Genomic DNA, 18,450 nt, shown 5'->3' on the forward strand with positions numbered 1-18,450 from the left:
TGTAATGACAGAATTTCCATGTCTATTTATAAATGCAAACAAAAAGTACTAGCAGGAAGGGACAATGGAATCAATTATAATGAATGCGAAAGTATTCATAAAGAATATTAATAAAAAATATTCTACTATACATTGTATTTGTGTATTTACAGTTTACACGACATTCTAAAGATGATCTGTGCTGTGGCAATAGGATTTCTTATTAATTTCTGGTTTATACTTCAAAATCAACCATTGGTCACAGTTTCATGGGTAGTGAATTGGATGGTGTTTTACACTACACAATACAAGTAAATCCGGGTTCGAATCGATTAGGACAAAAATTGAGAATTTAATTTAATTATAAAATGGCGTATTGGCATAGATTTCGAAAATAATTTCAGTGAAAATATATCTCAAAAATTCGTTGATTGATTGACAATTTGCTACAATGAGTATTTTACCTTTTTTTTAGTAAAAATATTTCTCAAGAATTCATTTATTATACTGATTGACAGTTTTTGACAGTATTTTATCTGCTTTTATGAGTCACTGTAATGTATTTGGAGTAAATCTTTCTCTTGTAGCCAATTTTTAGAATAAATTGTGTTTTTTTTTTTTCTCATTTTTTGAATTTCTTCTGATCTTTCTCCTCTTGTGTCTCATCCAGAATCATACAAAGATCTCATCTGAATAAAGGTTGAAAAATAATGGCGAGAGTATACAACCTTGTCTAACTCCTCTTTGGATTTTTATGGTCTCAGTGTAAATATGATCTGCAGATTGGAAATTTTAAATGTTTCCAAGAACCTTTGATGCTTCTTAATGGTAATTATTATTACTTTTCAGTTGATTAATTTCACAATAAAGGTTTAATTCAAATACACTTAATAAATCAAGTGCCCTAGGTATGTTGGTTTTATAAATACTACATTAACAATGGTTTTATAAAGAGTTTAAGTTTTTTTCCATTAATTCAAAATATACTTACAATAAGAAATTTAAATCTGGTTGGTTCTAAAGTAGTTATCAAAAAGTAATTGTTTTAGTTCAAATAAAAATTTGCCTATATGACTTTCTTTCATATTAATGGGCAGCAGAAGTTTGCATTCTTCCTATATGAAAAGTACCCCTTTGCCTAGTATGATAGTCATGTACATCTTTGTTCAGTGTTAGGGCAATATTTGTAAGTACTTGAGAAAGCTTACGTTTATGAATTAATACACAAACTTGCATTGTACAGTATACATTGTACATTGACAGTATAGATCTTGTGTTGAAGAATGGTGTGGCAGTTGAAAAACATGTTTAATAGTGCTGTTCTATAATATTGCAAGAGGATGAAGCTGTTTGTGATTGGTATTACCCTATATGATGGTTAAATAAGACAGATGTGAGTTTATTAAAGAATAATTTACCATTTTACTATGGGGGAGACTTATAAATTTAGCAATTCTTCCTAGCATGTTCAATGCTGGAGCTATTTTATAACATATATGTGTGGTTCCAATTAAGTTGTTTATCTATAAATATATAATCCAAGATGCTTGATGAACTTCTTTTTATTAAATTTAAATTTTCCAAACTTCAACTGCATCTCTCTATGTGCATCTACATTTAAAATTATCATATAACTGTACTTATTCATATCAAGTGAGAGTTTGTGGTACTTAAGCCACTCATCTATTTCCATTAATAACTTTTCTACATCAGTTTCTAATTTTCTGGGATCTTTATTAGCATACAGAAGACCAGTGTCATCAGCATACAGATACAACATGGACTGCAGCAGTAAATTGGATATAGCATTCATATAAATCAGGAAAAGTGTTGGTCCTAATATAAACCCTTGAGGAAAGCACATTTTTTATTCTGTCACTCAAATAGTCCATCAACCAAACTAAAGCCATTCAAGTTATACCATATTGTTCAAGCACTAAATTAAATATTTCATAGTCAACTGTATCAAAAGCTTTTTGCAAATCTAATGATACAAATACACAACTTAACCCTTTATCTAATTTGTTGTATATTATTAATAGTATGTAATTAAGTGAGTAGCAGCAGAGACTCTGCTTGAATCATGTCTAAAAATTAAAAAATATTGCCTGTTAAACCAGTAGCTGAATGAAGAATTGTACAATTTGGTGACATGGCTGTTAAAAGAGATATTGGCAGATAACTTCCAGGTTGCTTTGAGTCATCTCCTTTATGTAATGGTACCACTATTGGCATTTACATAGAGCTTAGGATTAATTCAGTGATAAGAAAGAGGTTAACTATTTTAGTTGTAATTGGTAGCAGTTCCTCTACAAACTCTCTAATAATATTCACACTAAAGTCATCGCAGCCTGAAGATTTTCTGTTTTTTAGTTTTCTTATAATGTCTCTAATATGATTATATGAGTCTTGTTGCCAGTCAAATATGTATGTTTTAGCTCTATAGTTACTGAAGGTTTTGATAGAGCTGGTATGTTATTTGGTGCTGACCACCAGCAGCCACCATTGAATGTAGAATTATGATATTGTAATGCATGAATTGTTACTGTCTTTTTTAGACTTCAGAATAATAAAAACAGTCTTTAATAAATATCCCTACTACACCTCCACCTTCTTTTTTATCAGCTACACACATACATTTATTCACATTAAAATCTTGTTCTTCACCAGGTCTAGGAGTTCTAGAATTGTATTCCTTATTGATTCAGCATTTAAGTAAAGTATATTAAATTATAATTGAATTTGTAGTTTACATTCATTATCCATTTTAAATTTCTTTATGTCTTATTATAATCTTTTTTACCTGAAGAGATTATATAGGTACTCACATTGTTGGTTTAATAAAATTACTGTAACATATGAGACAAGATTGGTACAAAACAAACATAAATTATGTAAATCTTAACATTATCAATACAAAATAACAAATCAACAATAAAAACTATCCTATCAATAATAGTCCACTATTTTACATGTTTTTTTTTATTACTGGCTTCAAAATATATGTCCATTCATCATTGTATTGATTATTTAAATTGTGTTTTTATTCAGGCTGAATTCAAATTGGAAACTCTTTGTTCACAAGGAAAAATCACAACTTAGTACCATAGGGAGTCTTAGTACCTCCTTTATTTATTTTACTTTATTTACAGTATTTGTATATAATTTTGATAAGATTTGAAATAATAAAAAATTCAGCAGAGATAGGTGAGATTTCTTCTATAAAGGAGTTATGACTTCATATGACCTCATAACAGCTAAATTTGGAATTTCTTTTCTATTTTTATAAATTGATATCAGATACTTGTGTGTTGTAGTAACATGTTTATTTTTAAATTATGAAAATGTTGATATACCAGCTGTATGTTACTAATCAGTAAACTAACTTGATGGTCAAGGTTGCTGTTCACATCCATATTGGTTTAATTATGGTGTGATATGGGTTTGGTGGACTTAATTGGGATTTTTCTCCTATAAAGTTAATAGATTTACTGTATTTTGTTGTTGGGTTAATTGTTTCTACTGATAATATCTTATCTTTTATAATTATTGTTCAAATTTGGTCCAAATTCCAGCTGCTCTGGGTTTTAAATTCATTTGTATCCTCTACAAATGAATTTAAAACATAAGTTTTACAACCTGATTGGCCAGTTTGTTGTGAATTTTTCCCTGGTTTTCTTATGACTGTTAAAAACAAAGTTGTGGTATGATATTCCAATAGTTGTTGATATGATCATTTTGTTGAGTAGTGTATTAGTTTCTAATATAGAAATATTGCATAATTTATCAAGTAACAACATAAATTTATTTATTGTGAACATTTAAGGAGAAAGATAAGTTGTTAGTGGTCGTTTTAACCTGTAAAAGTTATGACCTTGTAAAACGAGTGATTATTAGTTGTTAATCTTATTTAAATTTCTATGCACTTTTATTGGATTGTGTTAAAATCGTCAACATTTTACAGAAATCTGTGTTATCTATACAGCTTTGTCAAATGGTGCCAATAATGGAGACAATAGTGAGCCAACAGATGAAGTAACTAATAACAGCAGTGAGCTGAAGTAAAATTATTCTTGGATTTTTTGCTTGTGAAGTAGCAAATCGAAGTTTTTAAGTTATATGATCTGTGATTAGTATCTGTTCTGATTAGTTTTTACATAGAGTATGTTGAATTACTTATTATTTTGAAATTCTGTTGAGTGTTGTGCATATATACATTAGATGTGATGTTTACTATGTGTTAAGAATACAGTACCGTTGATATATATTTCTACTGATAAACTTCTTTTTTTCAACTGTATGGAGTGCATTCAAAAATTAATTGCTGGATTTAATCACGTAGTCCTGGAAATACCCTTGTATTGAGCTAATTTCGTCAATTATTTATATAGTGCATTGAAATGTTACATTTTTTATGCCTTGGACGAAGAAATTTTATTTTTTTGATGTGTTGGAACGGTAAATACAAGCTTAAGTTCATATTTGTGGGGTCGCCACCTTTTTCCCCTGGCCGCCATCTTGGAAAAAGGGGAGTAAAGGTTTTCGCGGTATATCTCGTAACCTAAGAACGCTACAAAAAATTTTATCGGACATTATATATAGCCAATTTAATTGTCTATAACTTTATGTCTGTTACTTTTAATCGTAAAATGGAAAATAACAAAGTTATAAACAAAAATAACGAGGTAAAAATTTTGGAACAACAACGCGAAAACCCTCCTTTCTCCCTTTATCAAAGATGACTCCTCTAAGAAATGCATGCTAAGTCATAAAAATGTAACATTTCAATGGACTATATAGTTTTTCAAGTGCTTTCCAAATAAATTTGCTGTTTGTTGGTCATTCTGCAAGATAAATTTTTTTATCATTATATAGTGCTTATGAGGAATTTCTGATAGACTTTATTGAATATTTTATTGCTTTTGTGTTATTTGACGGAGTACTGTCAATTTTATTTTGTTATTTAACCAAAAACCTACAAATAACGATAAATTTTTAAGAGCAATTTAAAATATCATTTCTGTATCAATATAAAACTCTTTTTTTTTTATAAAAAAATATGGCTTGCCCAATGCCAATATCTCCTCGAATAATTATTGCAAAATTTGAGTGTTGTAACATGTTTGTGATGTTGTGGTATTGTTTAAAATAAACTTGTAATCGTTGTTATATATGTTTCGTCCTGTGTAGCCATTCGATCAACTGTTGTTGTCTTTACAGATTTGGATATTAAGTGAAGCTTACTCCTAGACGTTTTACGTTGGATTCTAGATCAATTTCCAATCGAACGAGTGCTTTACTTGATTGATTGCTTAGTTTAAGAACTTTTATCCTGTTTACTTATTTTGGAACGTTAACTAAATCGAGAGTATGGCTACCAAAGAGGACCGTTCTCTAGGATCAGGCATTTCCATCCCACAATGGATGAAGACTAAAAGTAGCAAGTAAGTGATTTATTTTGTTGCATGATTCACGAAATTACTAGGAATGTTATTGTTCATTTATACTGAAGCTAGTTGAAAAATTCTATAGTTTTCCAGTCGCTGAGGATCTTTTCATCATTCCAAATCTTGTTCATAAGTATATGCTTTTGTCCTACGAGGTGTTTGCTACATAATTTATACAGTTCAGGGAGGACAATTGTCAATACCTGGAGGCTTGTCATTCCTTTATGCTCGTATTGCTTGTTTTACCCCTTCCGTCATCGGGAATTCTATAGTTTCGGTGTCTCCCTTAAATACTAAAGGTAAATTTTATGGAAAAGTGACACAATTTTACTGAAAAACTCTAGAAAATCCTTTAAAATGAGAGTTTGTAAAGTTATTTTTGTTAATTTGTTAATTATTGGAAAAATTTCTTAAAAAATCGATTTTTTGAAACTTATTGATAACTTTTCTAAAAAAGCATAAAAAGCAAATCCCGTGATAATTGGGACAATATCACATTTAGCTATAAAAATTTCAAGTAGTTTCACTTAACAGTTATTGCAAAATTGGCATTGTTTATCACAAAAACCTTTTATCTACAACGTTATTATGTGTAAACTATTAGGTCTACATGAATTCTGAAAGCACCAAATTGAAGAGAATATATCAAATTAAATTATTTGACGATTCAAAAGTTTATGTCGTTCTAATCAACGAAAGGTACCTTTATTATAATTAGACTTAGGCAAATATGCAAATAAAAAAGTATGAAATATGCGCATAAATATGAAGTATTTTATGCAAAAATATGCAGTGTTTTATGCAAAATATGCATATTTATCTAGAAAATATTCATGTAATAAAAAATATTTACAATATTTTTTTATTTACAAAATACTTAAATATTATAAATACATAACATATACAATTATTTTAACATATAAATATTATTTTGAATTGTGGTAACAATAGATTATTAAATGATGTTCAAAATTTTCTAATAAAAACTTATAGCTTCTATCTGAATACATATATTTGTAAATAGAAAAACTTCTTTCGACATCAACTGATGTAACTGGGGCATTTTTCAAATTTACTCTAATAGATGGTTCTAAATTAAGTGGTTCGGAAAATGTCCCAGCTAGTACTTGAACTACTTCAGAAAGAACCTGGTAACCACTATGTTTTTCCATGGTTACTTTAAATTTTTGAAAAATTTCCTTTCCTATAGTACCTTTAACGTTTTGACACAAAGACTCAAATTCTTTTATTAAAACTACTCTCTAACAATGATAATTTTGAGGATTCTAATTGAGTTATAGTTTTCTGGACAAAACTATAATTTGATTTTATGAATGACAGTTGCTGTTAGAGGATGTTATTTTGAAAGGCTTGCTTAGCTTCTAATAAAGATTGGCAACTATCATCCGTAAAATGGTTAATTATTTTTTTTTTAATCAACAAAATGATCAGCATAGAAATTAGCTTGCTTCCAACCATATTCCCCAACGTGTTAAAATGGGTTGCGGTGGCAGTGGAACAGCAGGAAGCATATCTCTGTAACATTGTATTCTTACAGGTGATTTCAGGAATACTTTTTTGACGCTCGCTATTAAACTGTTAACTAGTGGAAATTATTTTCTTACTTCCTCCGCAACTCTGTTTATTCCATGCGCTAAACAAGTGACATGTATTAAGTTTGGATAAAATATTTTTAAATTTTGTCCTGCTTTCACCACATATGGTGCGGCATCAGATAAAATAAGGAATAATTTATCATTAGGCACAGCAGCAGGAAGAAAAAAGTTTGCTAATGCTTCTTGTAGAAACCGTGATATTGTTAAAGCGTTGATTTTTTCCACTTGCTTACAGGAAATTAAATACGATTTAGGAAAGGTTTCATCGCTAAGTACACTAATCAAAAAGTGCACAATGTATCTTCCTGACGAGTCAGTGGTCTCGTCCACACATATGTAAAAGTAATTATTACCTATTTCGGCTTTTATGTTGTGGATAACTGAGGAGTATAACAACTTGACATTATTTCTCTTTAGAGTTCGTTCACTGGGAATGTTTTGTTTGCAATAATTTTTTAAAAAAGAACTAAAGTTTTCATTAGATAATTTTGAAAGCGGTATATTAGAAGATACTAATACACGACACAAGTCTTTGTTAAAAATTTCTTGTTTGGTTTGTTTTTTGGAACTTAACTGAAAGCACTTGGACACTGAAGGTTGATATTTTTCACTGGATGTGGTTTTTACTTTTTTAGTTAAATGTTTCGCGGTTCTGACATGCTGATCTATTTGAAATTTTTTTTCAGATAAAATCTAAAAAAGAATATAAATATTCTATAGTTGTACCCATTTTTAAAATCTAAGATTGTAGAAATAAACTAAAAATGAACCGTTTTTGCATAACAATTAAAATATTTAAATGAAATCAAATAAAAATCGGTGTAGTAATCTGGAAAATATCAAGAAATGTATGTACAAGAAAGAAGAACCCCCAAATATTTACAAGAGGCTCTTGGTCTTTTCTGTTTACATTTAAAGAAAAAATACTGTGAGCATAAATTAAAAGCACCTAATTAAGTCCAATATATATTGTTACGAACATGATTTCGGCATGGCCCATGTAAGGGTTGCATCTCGAAAACGCTTCGAGAACTTTCGCGATGTATCGAGTGCGAGAGAGAACAACCGGTCACGTAGGCGAATTAGAGGTGGGACTACTTTGGATTATTCTAGAATAATACTTTTGGTATATAGATGTAACGATGTTATGAGTTAGTTTTAGTTGTTAAGATATTACCGAACTGTAAACTTATAAATAAATATATTTATATAAATTCGAACCGCTCGTTTTATTTAAAAACGGTACAATATGTTTTTGTTTTTAGCAAAATTAAAGCAAACTATGCTATTGTTAGAAAAAAAAAAATGTTAGCGACCTTTCAGTAGACTATTGAATGATTTGAATTTTAAATAGGTATCCTATTTTTTATCGCAAGGAGTTTAAAAAATGCTTGAAAAAAGAAAAAATACATCGATTTATTGCGAACTAGCGTTGTGTCGGTACTTTTCTTAAACATAATCTCCAATTTTAAAATCTTTGTTTGTACCACCCTGTAAATTTTTAAAATAAAATAAAAAATAATACGTATGTACTTACAGTTTTGCCACAACATGAGCAATAAACTTTATCCATATCCATAGATAGCTCTTTGTAAGGTTTTATCCAAGTTGAAACATTGCTTATTTTCGGCATTTTCAAAGCTCAATAATTATTCACAATTAAAAATACACATTGTTTACGCCTCCAATTTTACAACAAAAGTGAAACCAAGTGAAACTGACCGTCAAAATAAAAATTTTTACCTAGAGACATAAACTGGCAAACACAAACCCTTAATTCCAGGACAAAACGTGACAAAACTATAAGCCGCTGTCTTTTATTAGTTACTATATCAAGAATTTGAATACCAAGTGATTATAAAACAAAATTAAATATTTGCATTTTCATGCTATCTGTAAGTTTGAATATAAAAATATATAGTTAACACCAAATTTTCAAATTATATGCACTTTATGCTCACTTTTATAAAAATATGCAAAATTGGACATTTTTGCATTTTTTATGCATTATATGCAAAATATGCAATTTGCATATTTGCCTAAGTCTAATTATAATAATAATCAAAAAATCTACTGCCCAAAATTAATGCACCACCTAAAGCTATGGTTTGTTAGAACAGTGAGCGACGCATAACTACTCACAGTCAGTCGAACGCCGCGCACGTTCGTCAAAATCAAAGAAATGGTTATCTATGAGAACGGTTTGTTAGGTTCTGCTGAGCTGCGCGCACTGCAGACCGATAGCCGTGTACGTCAACGGTGTACGCTGGAATCAACTGCGATTTGATTTGGACGCAAACGTTCACCTGAGCTCACGGCGTACACATCTATACCGAAATTATAATTGTATTTTTATATAGTTATTATTATTGTAATAATTAAGTGATGTCTACTAAATTTTCTCCCGAGGAAGATGAAAGGCTAGTGGATCTAGTACAAATCCGTGGAAAGTCTAAAATATTCTCGAAATTTTTCCTCGTTTTGAAACAATCTTTCTTCGACTGTTAATTTAAAAGCACCTTCTGTATTAAGACATGAAAAAATTTAGTTTACATTTTTATTTTTTTTATTTAGATTTAACGTTATCAACTCTTCTTCTTCCTCCTCTTCTTGGAGTAATGAAATTATTGCGTTAGGTTTGCGAGAATTCCTTTTTTTAAACGTACAACCTTTGAGAGAATAAATATGAAACTAATTTCTGAACTTGTTTTCAGAGCGACAGACTATTTTTGCGAATTAATCTAACAAACCGACTCATCCAAAACTACCGTGAGTCGAGTAGAACAGATTATGCTGTACGTGTATGCTGTGCGCTGCGCACTGTTCTAACAAACCGTAGCTTTAAATTAACCATAAGTTTAAAGCTATTTTTCTTCTGAACGGATGATTGGTTTTCGATGATTTTTTTCTCACATTATGTATTTTTTAACAAATCATTGTATTAATGTTTTTTAAAAAATAACAACATTTTACCCGTATACGAGGTGTAAAAATGAAGTTGTGTTCATTCATCTTATTTTGCAACCCCCTGTAGAATTTATTAGAAACAAACGCTACATCTTATTAATATTTCGAGATAGTTTCATCGTTTCTCAAGATTTTCGTTAAAAAAATCATCTCGATATCTCTATTATCAAAGATTATACAGCACTTCAAATGTAACAAATTTTTATTAACATTTAAAGCAAAGAAAACGCTACTTACATAAAATTTGTTGACATTTATTAAAATTAAAATCACGTTATGCTTTGAACGTACTTTTCTTTTTTGATAATAAAGATATTGACGATTTTTTTACGAAAATTTTGAAAAAAATTAAGCTATCTCTATTTGCTTCTAATAAATTCCTTAGGTCGTTGCAAAATAAGATGAAAACCAACTTTATTTTTATACCCCGTATATGGGTAAAACGTTGACATTTCCCAGGAAACATTAATACAGTAATCACTTAGAAATAGACCTGCAACGTGAAGAAAATCATCGAAATCTAATTATGTAACTACAAATGAATTTAATGCGATTTTTGGGACAACAAGAAAACTAGGAATAGCAAATTAATTTTTAATGGACCTAACACCAAAAAAATAGGCAGATCAGATTGCAACAACGAATCCTATAGCCACTCTTTAAAGAAGACGACTCATTGAATCAGTTACGAATTTTTAAACCTGGAAGCATTTGTATTGAACATTATAAATAATATTACCGCAATAATAAACCACAAAATTTGCATGGACAAAGGTGATATTCTACAAAACAATAATATGCCCAATCCTAACATACTGTATACTAACCCGAACCTATGATGGTTTGAAGAACACTGGAAAGCATGACAAGAAGAGAATTTTAGAAACCTAGGAGACCAGGGTTGTAAAGGGTAATAGTACAGATAAAATATAGATGCAGAATTCAGAGAAACAGGAATGACAAACAGGAAAAAACAGCAGAACAACTAGATATACAAAAATTGAGACAACAAGATATTAGTATTTAAACCAAATTGCACTAGACAATGAATGACTTAAAAGTCTTGAATTAAACACCGATATAGCAAAGGATATGTTCTTCATTTCGTCTATTCGTCTATATCAGCAAGTTCTATCTGACGAGGTAATAATAGCGAAATACGTATAATGGAATGGTAGGTTCACCTGATGTGAATATTCCTTTTCGTATATTATTTAAACAATATTAACGAGAGAATAGTGAAATGCCAAGTGTAAAGAGGGCATACAGAAAAGAAATTAAGAGCACAAGAAATATATGGAAAGAAGAGTCAGAGAAAAAATAGTAATTTTTTATAAAAGTAATCTTTTATAATAAGTAATTTATAATTTTTATAATAGTAATCTTTTATAATTTTTAACAAAAGTAGTTGTTAGATATCTGTATCAACGAGTGTCATGGGAAAATCGTTAGTTTCCTAGTCAATTGTTGGTGTTTAAAATTCTTCTAGCCCTTCATATGATTTGTCTAGAATTTAAAAGATCTTCAAAATATCTTTCTACGATGTCAATTGGATTGATTTTCCGAGAATTCTTTTTATTTCTACCTTACCTGTTTCGCTTTTGTTGTCGTAGTTCAAGATGATGCTAATAAAGTTAAGTCTCATCGGGAGTTGTGAATCAAAGCACAAAAAAAATCAGTTTGATAGTTTTGAAAACGAAGAGAATGGCTGAATGGTAAGAAAAACATCCATCTTACCAATAGGTTTCATTTAGAAAGAGTACAAAATTGATCGTTTATTTTAAAGTTGCCTAAAATGTAGAACATTATCATAAATGTATCATAATCACAGATGAAATTTAATCTCAAATATCGATCAACTTAACCCAAGGAAAAGTTAACGATAAACGGTCTAGACTGAAATACTTAATAATACTCGAACAATACCGAGATAAGCTTAAATTGGCACATAAATAGATGTAACAGTTTCATTTCACCCAATATTTCTCTTTTGTCGATAATTATGTCTATATAAACTTTGAAATGTTCAATTGTTAAGAAGTTGTTATCAGTAACTATGTCTCAATTTAGTTGGGGTTTTTTCGATAAAAGGTAAACAATTAAAGTGTACTAATTTACTATTACAAACGTTATAGACCAGGGAATTGAGAATTTATCAAGACAGTCGTGTACCTATAATACCAACTTCTTTCCTAATCTTCAGCTAATAATTTCTTCTTCGGTAAGGATGATTTTCATTTATTTGGAATATGATAGCCTCCCTCTCATCTTTATGATTACCATTAAGTTTCAAAATAACCGTTAATAATAATAATATTTGTTCCTTTTTACTGTTTACAGAACCATCCCCATCTTCACGGGCTATTATTCTTCTAGTTGTTCTTCCTTTTTATAACTGTACGTTACATTTTCTTCTGTCTTCACTTCTCTTTCGATCTCTCAGCATTTCCTGTAATTCTTCTCAGTACTCTCATCTCTGCCGTTTCCAGTAGCCTTTGCGTTGTGGCTGTATCGGGTCTTGTTTCTGGGGCATATCTCATTATTGATCTTACACTGGCTTTATAAATTCTTGACTTCATCTCAGTCTTAATGTGTTTGTTTCACCATATAGTATTATTAAGGCATCCTGCGAATCTATTTGCTTTTTGTACTTGATCTCTCACTTCTTTTTCCCGGTCTCCATAGCTAGACAGTGTAATTCCCAGGTATTTTATTTCCATTACTTGTTCAATACTGATGCCATCAATTTCTATTTTACATCTGGTTAGTTCTTTGCTGACTGACTACTATTGTTTTAGTTTTCTGAGATGAGATTGTCATATTAAATTCTTTTGCTCTTATGTTTAATCTGTGGACCAGTCTTTGCAGACTATCTTCATATTGGGCTATCAATATTGCATCGTCTTCGTAACAGAGCATTTTGATTTCATTGTTTCCCATTCTGTATCCTCTTCCTTTGTTAACGCTTTTGATGATTTCATCCATGATCAAATTGAAGAGCATGTGTCTCAATGAATCCCCTTGTCTTATTCCGCTACCTATTTCTATAGGTTCTGTGAGTTGTCAATCTATTCTGACTTCCATCCATTTTGTTGTTTTGATAAATGTTTTTGACAGTTTTTATAATATTTAGGGGAGCTTCTCTGTTATACAGAAGATGGATTACATCTTTGAGTCTTACTCTGTCAAACGCTTTCTTTAGGTCAATCAGACACAGAAATGCTGGTCTATTATACTCTTTATAAAGCAAATTACTGAGAAATCACTAGAGTATGGTTTTAATTTACAAAAGAAAATTCTAAAAATCGACCAATTTTTCTTAAATTATTAATAAATAATAATATACAAAAAAAAAACCTTTTAACAATTCTTAGTTATAATACCAGTGACTGTTATAAAAACATTGTATATTTCCTCATTTCTTGGGTTAATATTGTCAAAATATGAAGATAAATATCAAATTTTATGCCCACCCAACCAATTAATTCTTATACATGTCATATTTGAAATTTTTATTTACTATTCCGAATAACTTCCTGTATTCTTATGCTATTGTTTAAATATTTACATCATATTTAATAGAAATTAAAACAGTTATCGTTTTATAAAGAATAACACTTCGTTCAAATTAAATAATACGGAAAATGCATTACGCAGCCTGGCCTTAAAGGTCATATGTTGTTTGGTCTACAAGGATAATAGTGTTAATGGGAACTGTTTGCTTTGAGTGACAAAAATAAAATAATTAATTTGGATAAAAAAATAATTTTTTATTTACTTGTAAATTTTTTATGCCTTCTTCTTCTTCTACTTCTTCTTATAGTGCCGTTCATCTATACTGTTTTATGTCGCTATGCGCCGGGATATTCTTAGCATCCTCGGATCATTTAAAGTCTGTCTGGAACTCAGGGCCTTTGCTTCATTTTTCTCCAACATGTAATAAGATAATTATTCCAGGGATATCCATAGGGATCTTTAATTTAGTGGTTTCTCCTTACCTTCTAAATCCTTATACCATTGGCCAAATTTTGCTTCATCCGCCTATGGGCCCGACTTCTCAACCCCATATAAAAAGAGTACCCTACCACTTAACACATCATCCTTCCGAAGCTGTTGGCCAGTAAGTGGGGGATTTATACCGGCAATCACTCGGACGATAGAGCCTCGTTTTTATCCAGCAAGATGCACCGAATAATCAGGATCAAAATCATCACACGGGCAGGTGAGGCTAACATTTGGATGGGGGAGGCTATACTTTGCGCATCACTATCCCTTACGTCCCAATTTATGCCTTTCTGAAGAAGAGTGTGAGGTTAATTTTAATCCGTTCGCGGCGTTTCTGGTTCAGTTTTTTGTGCAGCTTAGCAGTAGATTTTCATCATTTCCCAGCATCTCGATTTCCGGATATAGAGCTCCCGCAAGATTTTTCGAATTGTTTTCGTTTGGTCAATTTTAGTTATGTTATCTCTCGCTCTTGTTGGTGGTCTTCTTCCGTCTCTTTTACTTGTTTGTGATAGATGGTCTCCAAATATTCGACTTAACAACTATTAAAACTAATCCAAAAAATAATAAAACAAAACAGAATTCCTCAAGAATGGAGATCAAGCATCCTAATACCTGTCTTCAAAAAGGGAGACAAATCGGACTCAGAAAATTACAGAGGAATTAATTTATTAAACACTAACATTAACAACCAAAGTGATAACAAATAAACTGATTGAAATTATAACACTAGCAAAAAAACAACAAGGTTTTAGGTTGGGAAGATCATGCACCGACGCTATATTTAGAATGAGTGCAAGAGAAATCATTAGAATACAACAAACCGGCATATCTGTTTCGTGGACCTTAAGAAACCATTTGATCTAGTCAAATTAATGGACGTTATCCACTTATTGTAGGATACCTCTAGGAATAATAGTAACTCTCTCAAAGTGAATATGATTTACAACGTATGCTGCACCAATTTAATATAATCGCCAGAAAATTTAACATGATAATTTCCCCAAACAAGACAAAATGCATGGTTACAACTGCAAATTTACTAAGATGCAAATTGGAGCTGGAAGGTCGGATAATAGAACAAGTGATTGAGTTTAAATATCTAGGCATCACATTATCTAGCTACGGAAAGTTCGAAACTGAAGTGGAAGATCAAGTGAATCTGTGCTGAATGAACCAATATGGAGAAATAAAAATATCGGGAAAGAAATGAAAGGCAGAATTTACAAAACAGTCATCAGACCAATAATAACATACGCGGCAGAAACAAGACCTGACATAGAGAGAACAAAAAGGATGTTAGAAACAGCAGAGATGAAAGAGCTTAGAAAAATTGATAGTAAGACACTATGGGACAGAGCTAGAAGTACAGATAAACGACGTAGATGCAAGGTGGAGAACATCAAGAACTGGATAAGAAATAGAAGAGTAGAATGTGGCGTACCGAAAACGAAACAGATGCATTTACTGGCAGATGATTCCTTTTTAAAAAAAACGCTTGGACCCGTCGATTTTGTTATCGAGGGGGAAACAAAATTGGCATAAAATCACATTAACATTTGCAGCCCCCTAAGCGGGGGTGGCACCATCCCTAAAATCTTAAATGGAAAGGGGGGTCGAATGATCCATCATTTAAAAGGTCTTTCAACTCCCTTTACAATGATGTAAAATTCATGTACTTCAATTCAGTAGTTTTGGAGATTTATAGATTTAAATTTTAAATACATCATCGTAAGATCATCAATACATAGCAGCAAAGTTGTTAAAAAATAAAGAATGAACTGACCTGTCAGCCGAGTAAATGTTGAAAATGACCACCATTACTTTCCATGCAATAATAAAGATTTTGCTGAAAACGTTGCCGGACATTTTGCAATATTTGAGGAGTAATTTGATGGCACTCAATTCACAATTCTTTGTCGTAAATCTTCTAAGGATGTTGGCTGAGTAGCATAGATTTTGCTTTTTAAGTAACCCCACAAAAAGAAATCCAAAGGTGATAAATCTGGCGATCTTGGGGGCCATTCAACGGCACCTCTTCTACCAATCCATTGACCTGGAAAGGTCTGATCTAAATAATGCCGAACTCTTAATGCGTAATGTGGTGGGGCACCATCCTGTTGGAACATCAACATATTCTCAACGTATCGACCATCATTCTGATTTTCAATTATATCTGTTAGCGCAGGATCTATGGCATTTTGCAGTAATTCCAAATACATTTCACCAGTCAAATTTCCAGGTAAGAAAAAAGGACCAACCAATTGATCGCCAAAAATGCCAGCCCAAACATTTAATTTTTGTGGCTGCTGTGTGTGTACCTCATGGTAAATTCTGGGATTAGAGTCCGACCAATATCGACAATTATGACGATTTAGTTCGCCATTTAAAAAAAAAGGAACATTCGTCGGAAAAGCAAATGTTAAATAAAAATTGTTCATCGTTTGTAATTCGTTCACTCATAACTTCACAAAATTCTAATCGCTTATCAAAATCGTCTTCATTAAGTTCTTGTACAAGGTGAATTTTATACGGATGAAAATTATGGGCCTTTAGAATCCGTTGGATAGTACGTCGACTAACACCACACGAAGTTTGCAATTTGCGGGTACTTAATGTAGGATCTACAATAACTTGCCCTAAAACCCCTTACTTCTGTTGCTTCGTTCCTTATAGGATTTTCAATATTACGTTTTTTATTGGCGACTGATCCAGTTTCCCGAAATTTAGCTACAAGTTCTAGAACATATTTTCGGTGCACATTATTGTTCTCATGTCGCTCATTAAAAATTTGTGCTGTTCTATTAGCGCACTGATTATTTCCCAAAAATATTTCAATAATTTCAACCCTTTCTGCCGTGGAATATACCATGGTTAATTTATGTATAAAGCAATAAATGATATTTTAACAACAAAGATTGGTCAAATCAATCGCAAACTAATTCTTCAAGAAACAACTTTTTTTGTCACAAAGGACACTTCAATTGCTATTTTTATTATTAATAAACCATGGGCGTAGTAAATAAAAGCATTTACTTATCAAGAAAATGCTTTTACTCAAATTTCTTCTGAAAGAAGTACAAACTAATTTGATGTACCTATTAAAGTCTACTTTAAACTTTAAATCAATAAATCTCCAAAACTACTGAATTGAATACATGAATTTTACATCATTATAAAGGGAGTTGAAAGACCTTTCAAATAATGGATCATTCGACCCCCCTTTTCATTTAAGATTTTAGGGATGATGCCACCCCCGCTTAAGGGGCTGCAAATGTTAAAGTGATTTTATGCCAATTTTGTGTCCCCCTCGAAAACAAAATCGACGGGTCCGAGCGTTTTTTCAAAAAAGGAATCGTCTGCCAGTAAATGCCTCTGTTTCGTATTCGGTGCCCCACACTGTATAGACGATGTTACAATTGCTTGGAAAGATTAAGTTGGTGCGTTGTTCCAATCAGGTCTATAAACGTTGTTACAATCGCTTGGAATTATACTGTCTCCGGGTGTTTTTCCATTTTTCATCTTTTTGGGCGCATGTTTTAGTTCGTCCTTGGTAATCTGTGGTATTTCTTCTCAACCCTGGTTAACCACTGCTTAACTTCTTTTTTCTATCTCTTCGGGTGTGCTCTGTATCTTTTATCAGCGTTTATAAAAGGCTCGGTAGAATTATTCGACTGTTGTAAGTTGTAAGGATTTCTTTTCTGTTAGATGTTGTTTTACCTTTTGTTTTTAGCTTTCTTCTTTCTTACGTGCATTATCAGAATTATCCGACGTTGGCCATCACCACCTCGAAAGCTTTTGGATCTTCTGCCACACGTAATAATTGTCTTGCATTTGATATCTCAGTTCATTCACGAATGTTTTTTAATCAAGAAACCTATTTTCTTCCTACACCTGTACGGCCTTCTATTTTGCCTTTAAGGATCAGTTGTTTAACAGTCTTTAGCAGTTTTCTGTCTTTGTTGACCCTCGTTAGTATTTCCTCGCTTTTCTTGCTGTCCAATCTTCAGCATCCGTCTATGAATTCACATTTCCAATGCTTCAATTCTGTTTATGCTTGATGCTTGATTTTATTCTTTTTGTCCTACTTTGACAGTGTTCATTTGTTCCCTTTATTACACAGTTTTTTCGAACTTCTGTGATTTTTCCGGATCTTGCCATGTTTTTTTTTTAATTCGCAATCTTTCCTTCTTGATGTTGATACCCAGTGAAGATCTCTGTAATAATAATACATTTCGATGATCATATATTTTGCCACAACTGCTCGTGCGCATAGTCCATTTCTTATAACGTATTTCGAAGGTATTGATATGTATAATTTTTCTGCTGCTGTTATAACTGTATTACCATTACCTAGTTTATATTATCTTCGACTATAATAGTTTTTAATGCTTCATTTTAAATGTTTTATATATCTAAACTTTAATCCTTTTTTTACA

At 31.4% G+C, this 18,450-nt stretch overlaps 1 protein-coding gene across 2 annotated transcripts in view; it reads left to right on the forward strand.

The window, feature by feature from the left end:
• upd3 (unpaired 3) overlaps positions 1–18,450 on the forward strand; it is a 31,528-nt gene that overhangs the window by 458 nt on the left and 12,620 nt on the right. The window contains exon 2 of one of the 2 annotated variants that reach the window (XM_072542489.1): positions 5,200–5,423. The exons of the other annotated variant lie outside the window; for it this stretch is intronic. Coding sequence (XP_072398590.1) covers positions 5,350–5,423 — 74 coding nt within the window. The 5' untranslated portion in view covers positions 5,200–5,349. The remainder of the gene's footprint in view (positions 1–5,199; positions 5,424–18,450) is intronic. 2 annotated transcript variants of the gene reach the window in all.

The sequence above is a fragment of the Diabrotica undecimpunctata genome, chromosome 9 (assembly GCF_040954645.1).
Source record: "Diabrotica undecimpunctata isolate CICGRU chromosome 9, icDiaUnde3, whole genome shotgun sequence".
Classification (NCBI taxonomy): domain Eukaryota; kingdom Metazoa; phylum Arthropoda; class Insecta; order Coleoptera; family Chrysomelidae; genus Diabrotica; species Diabrotica undecimpunctata.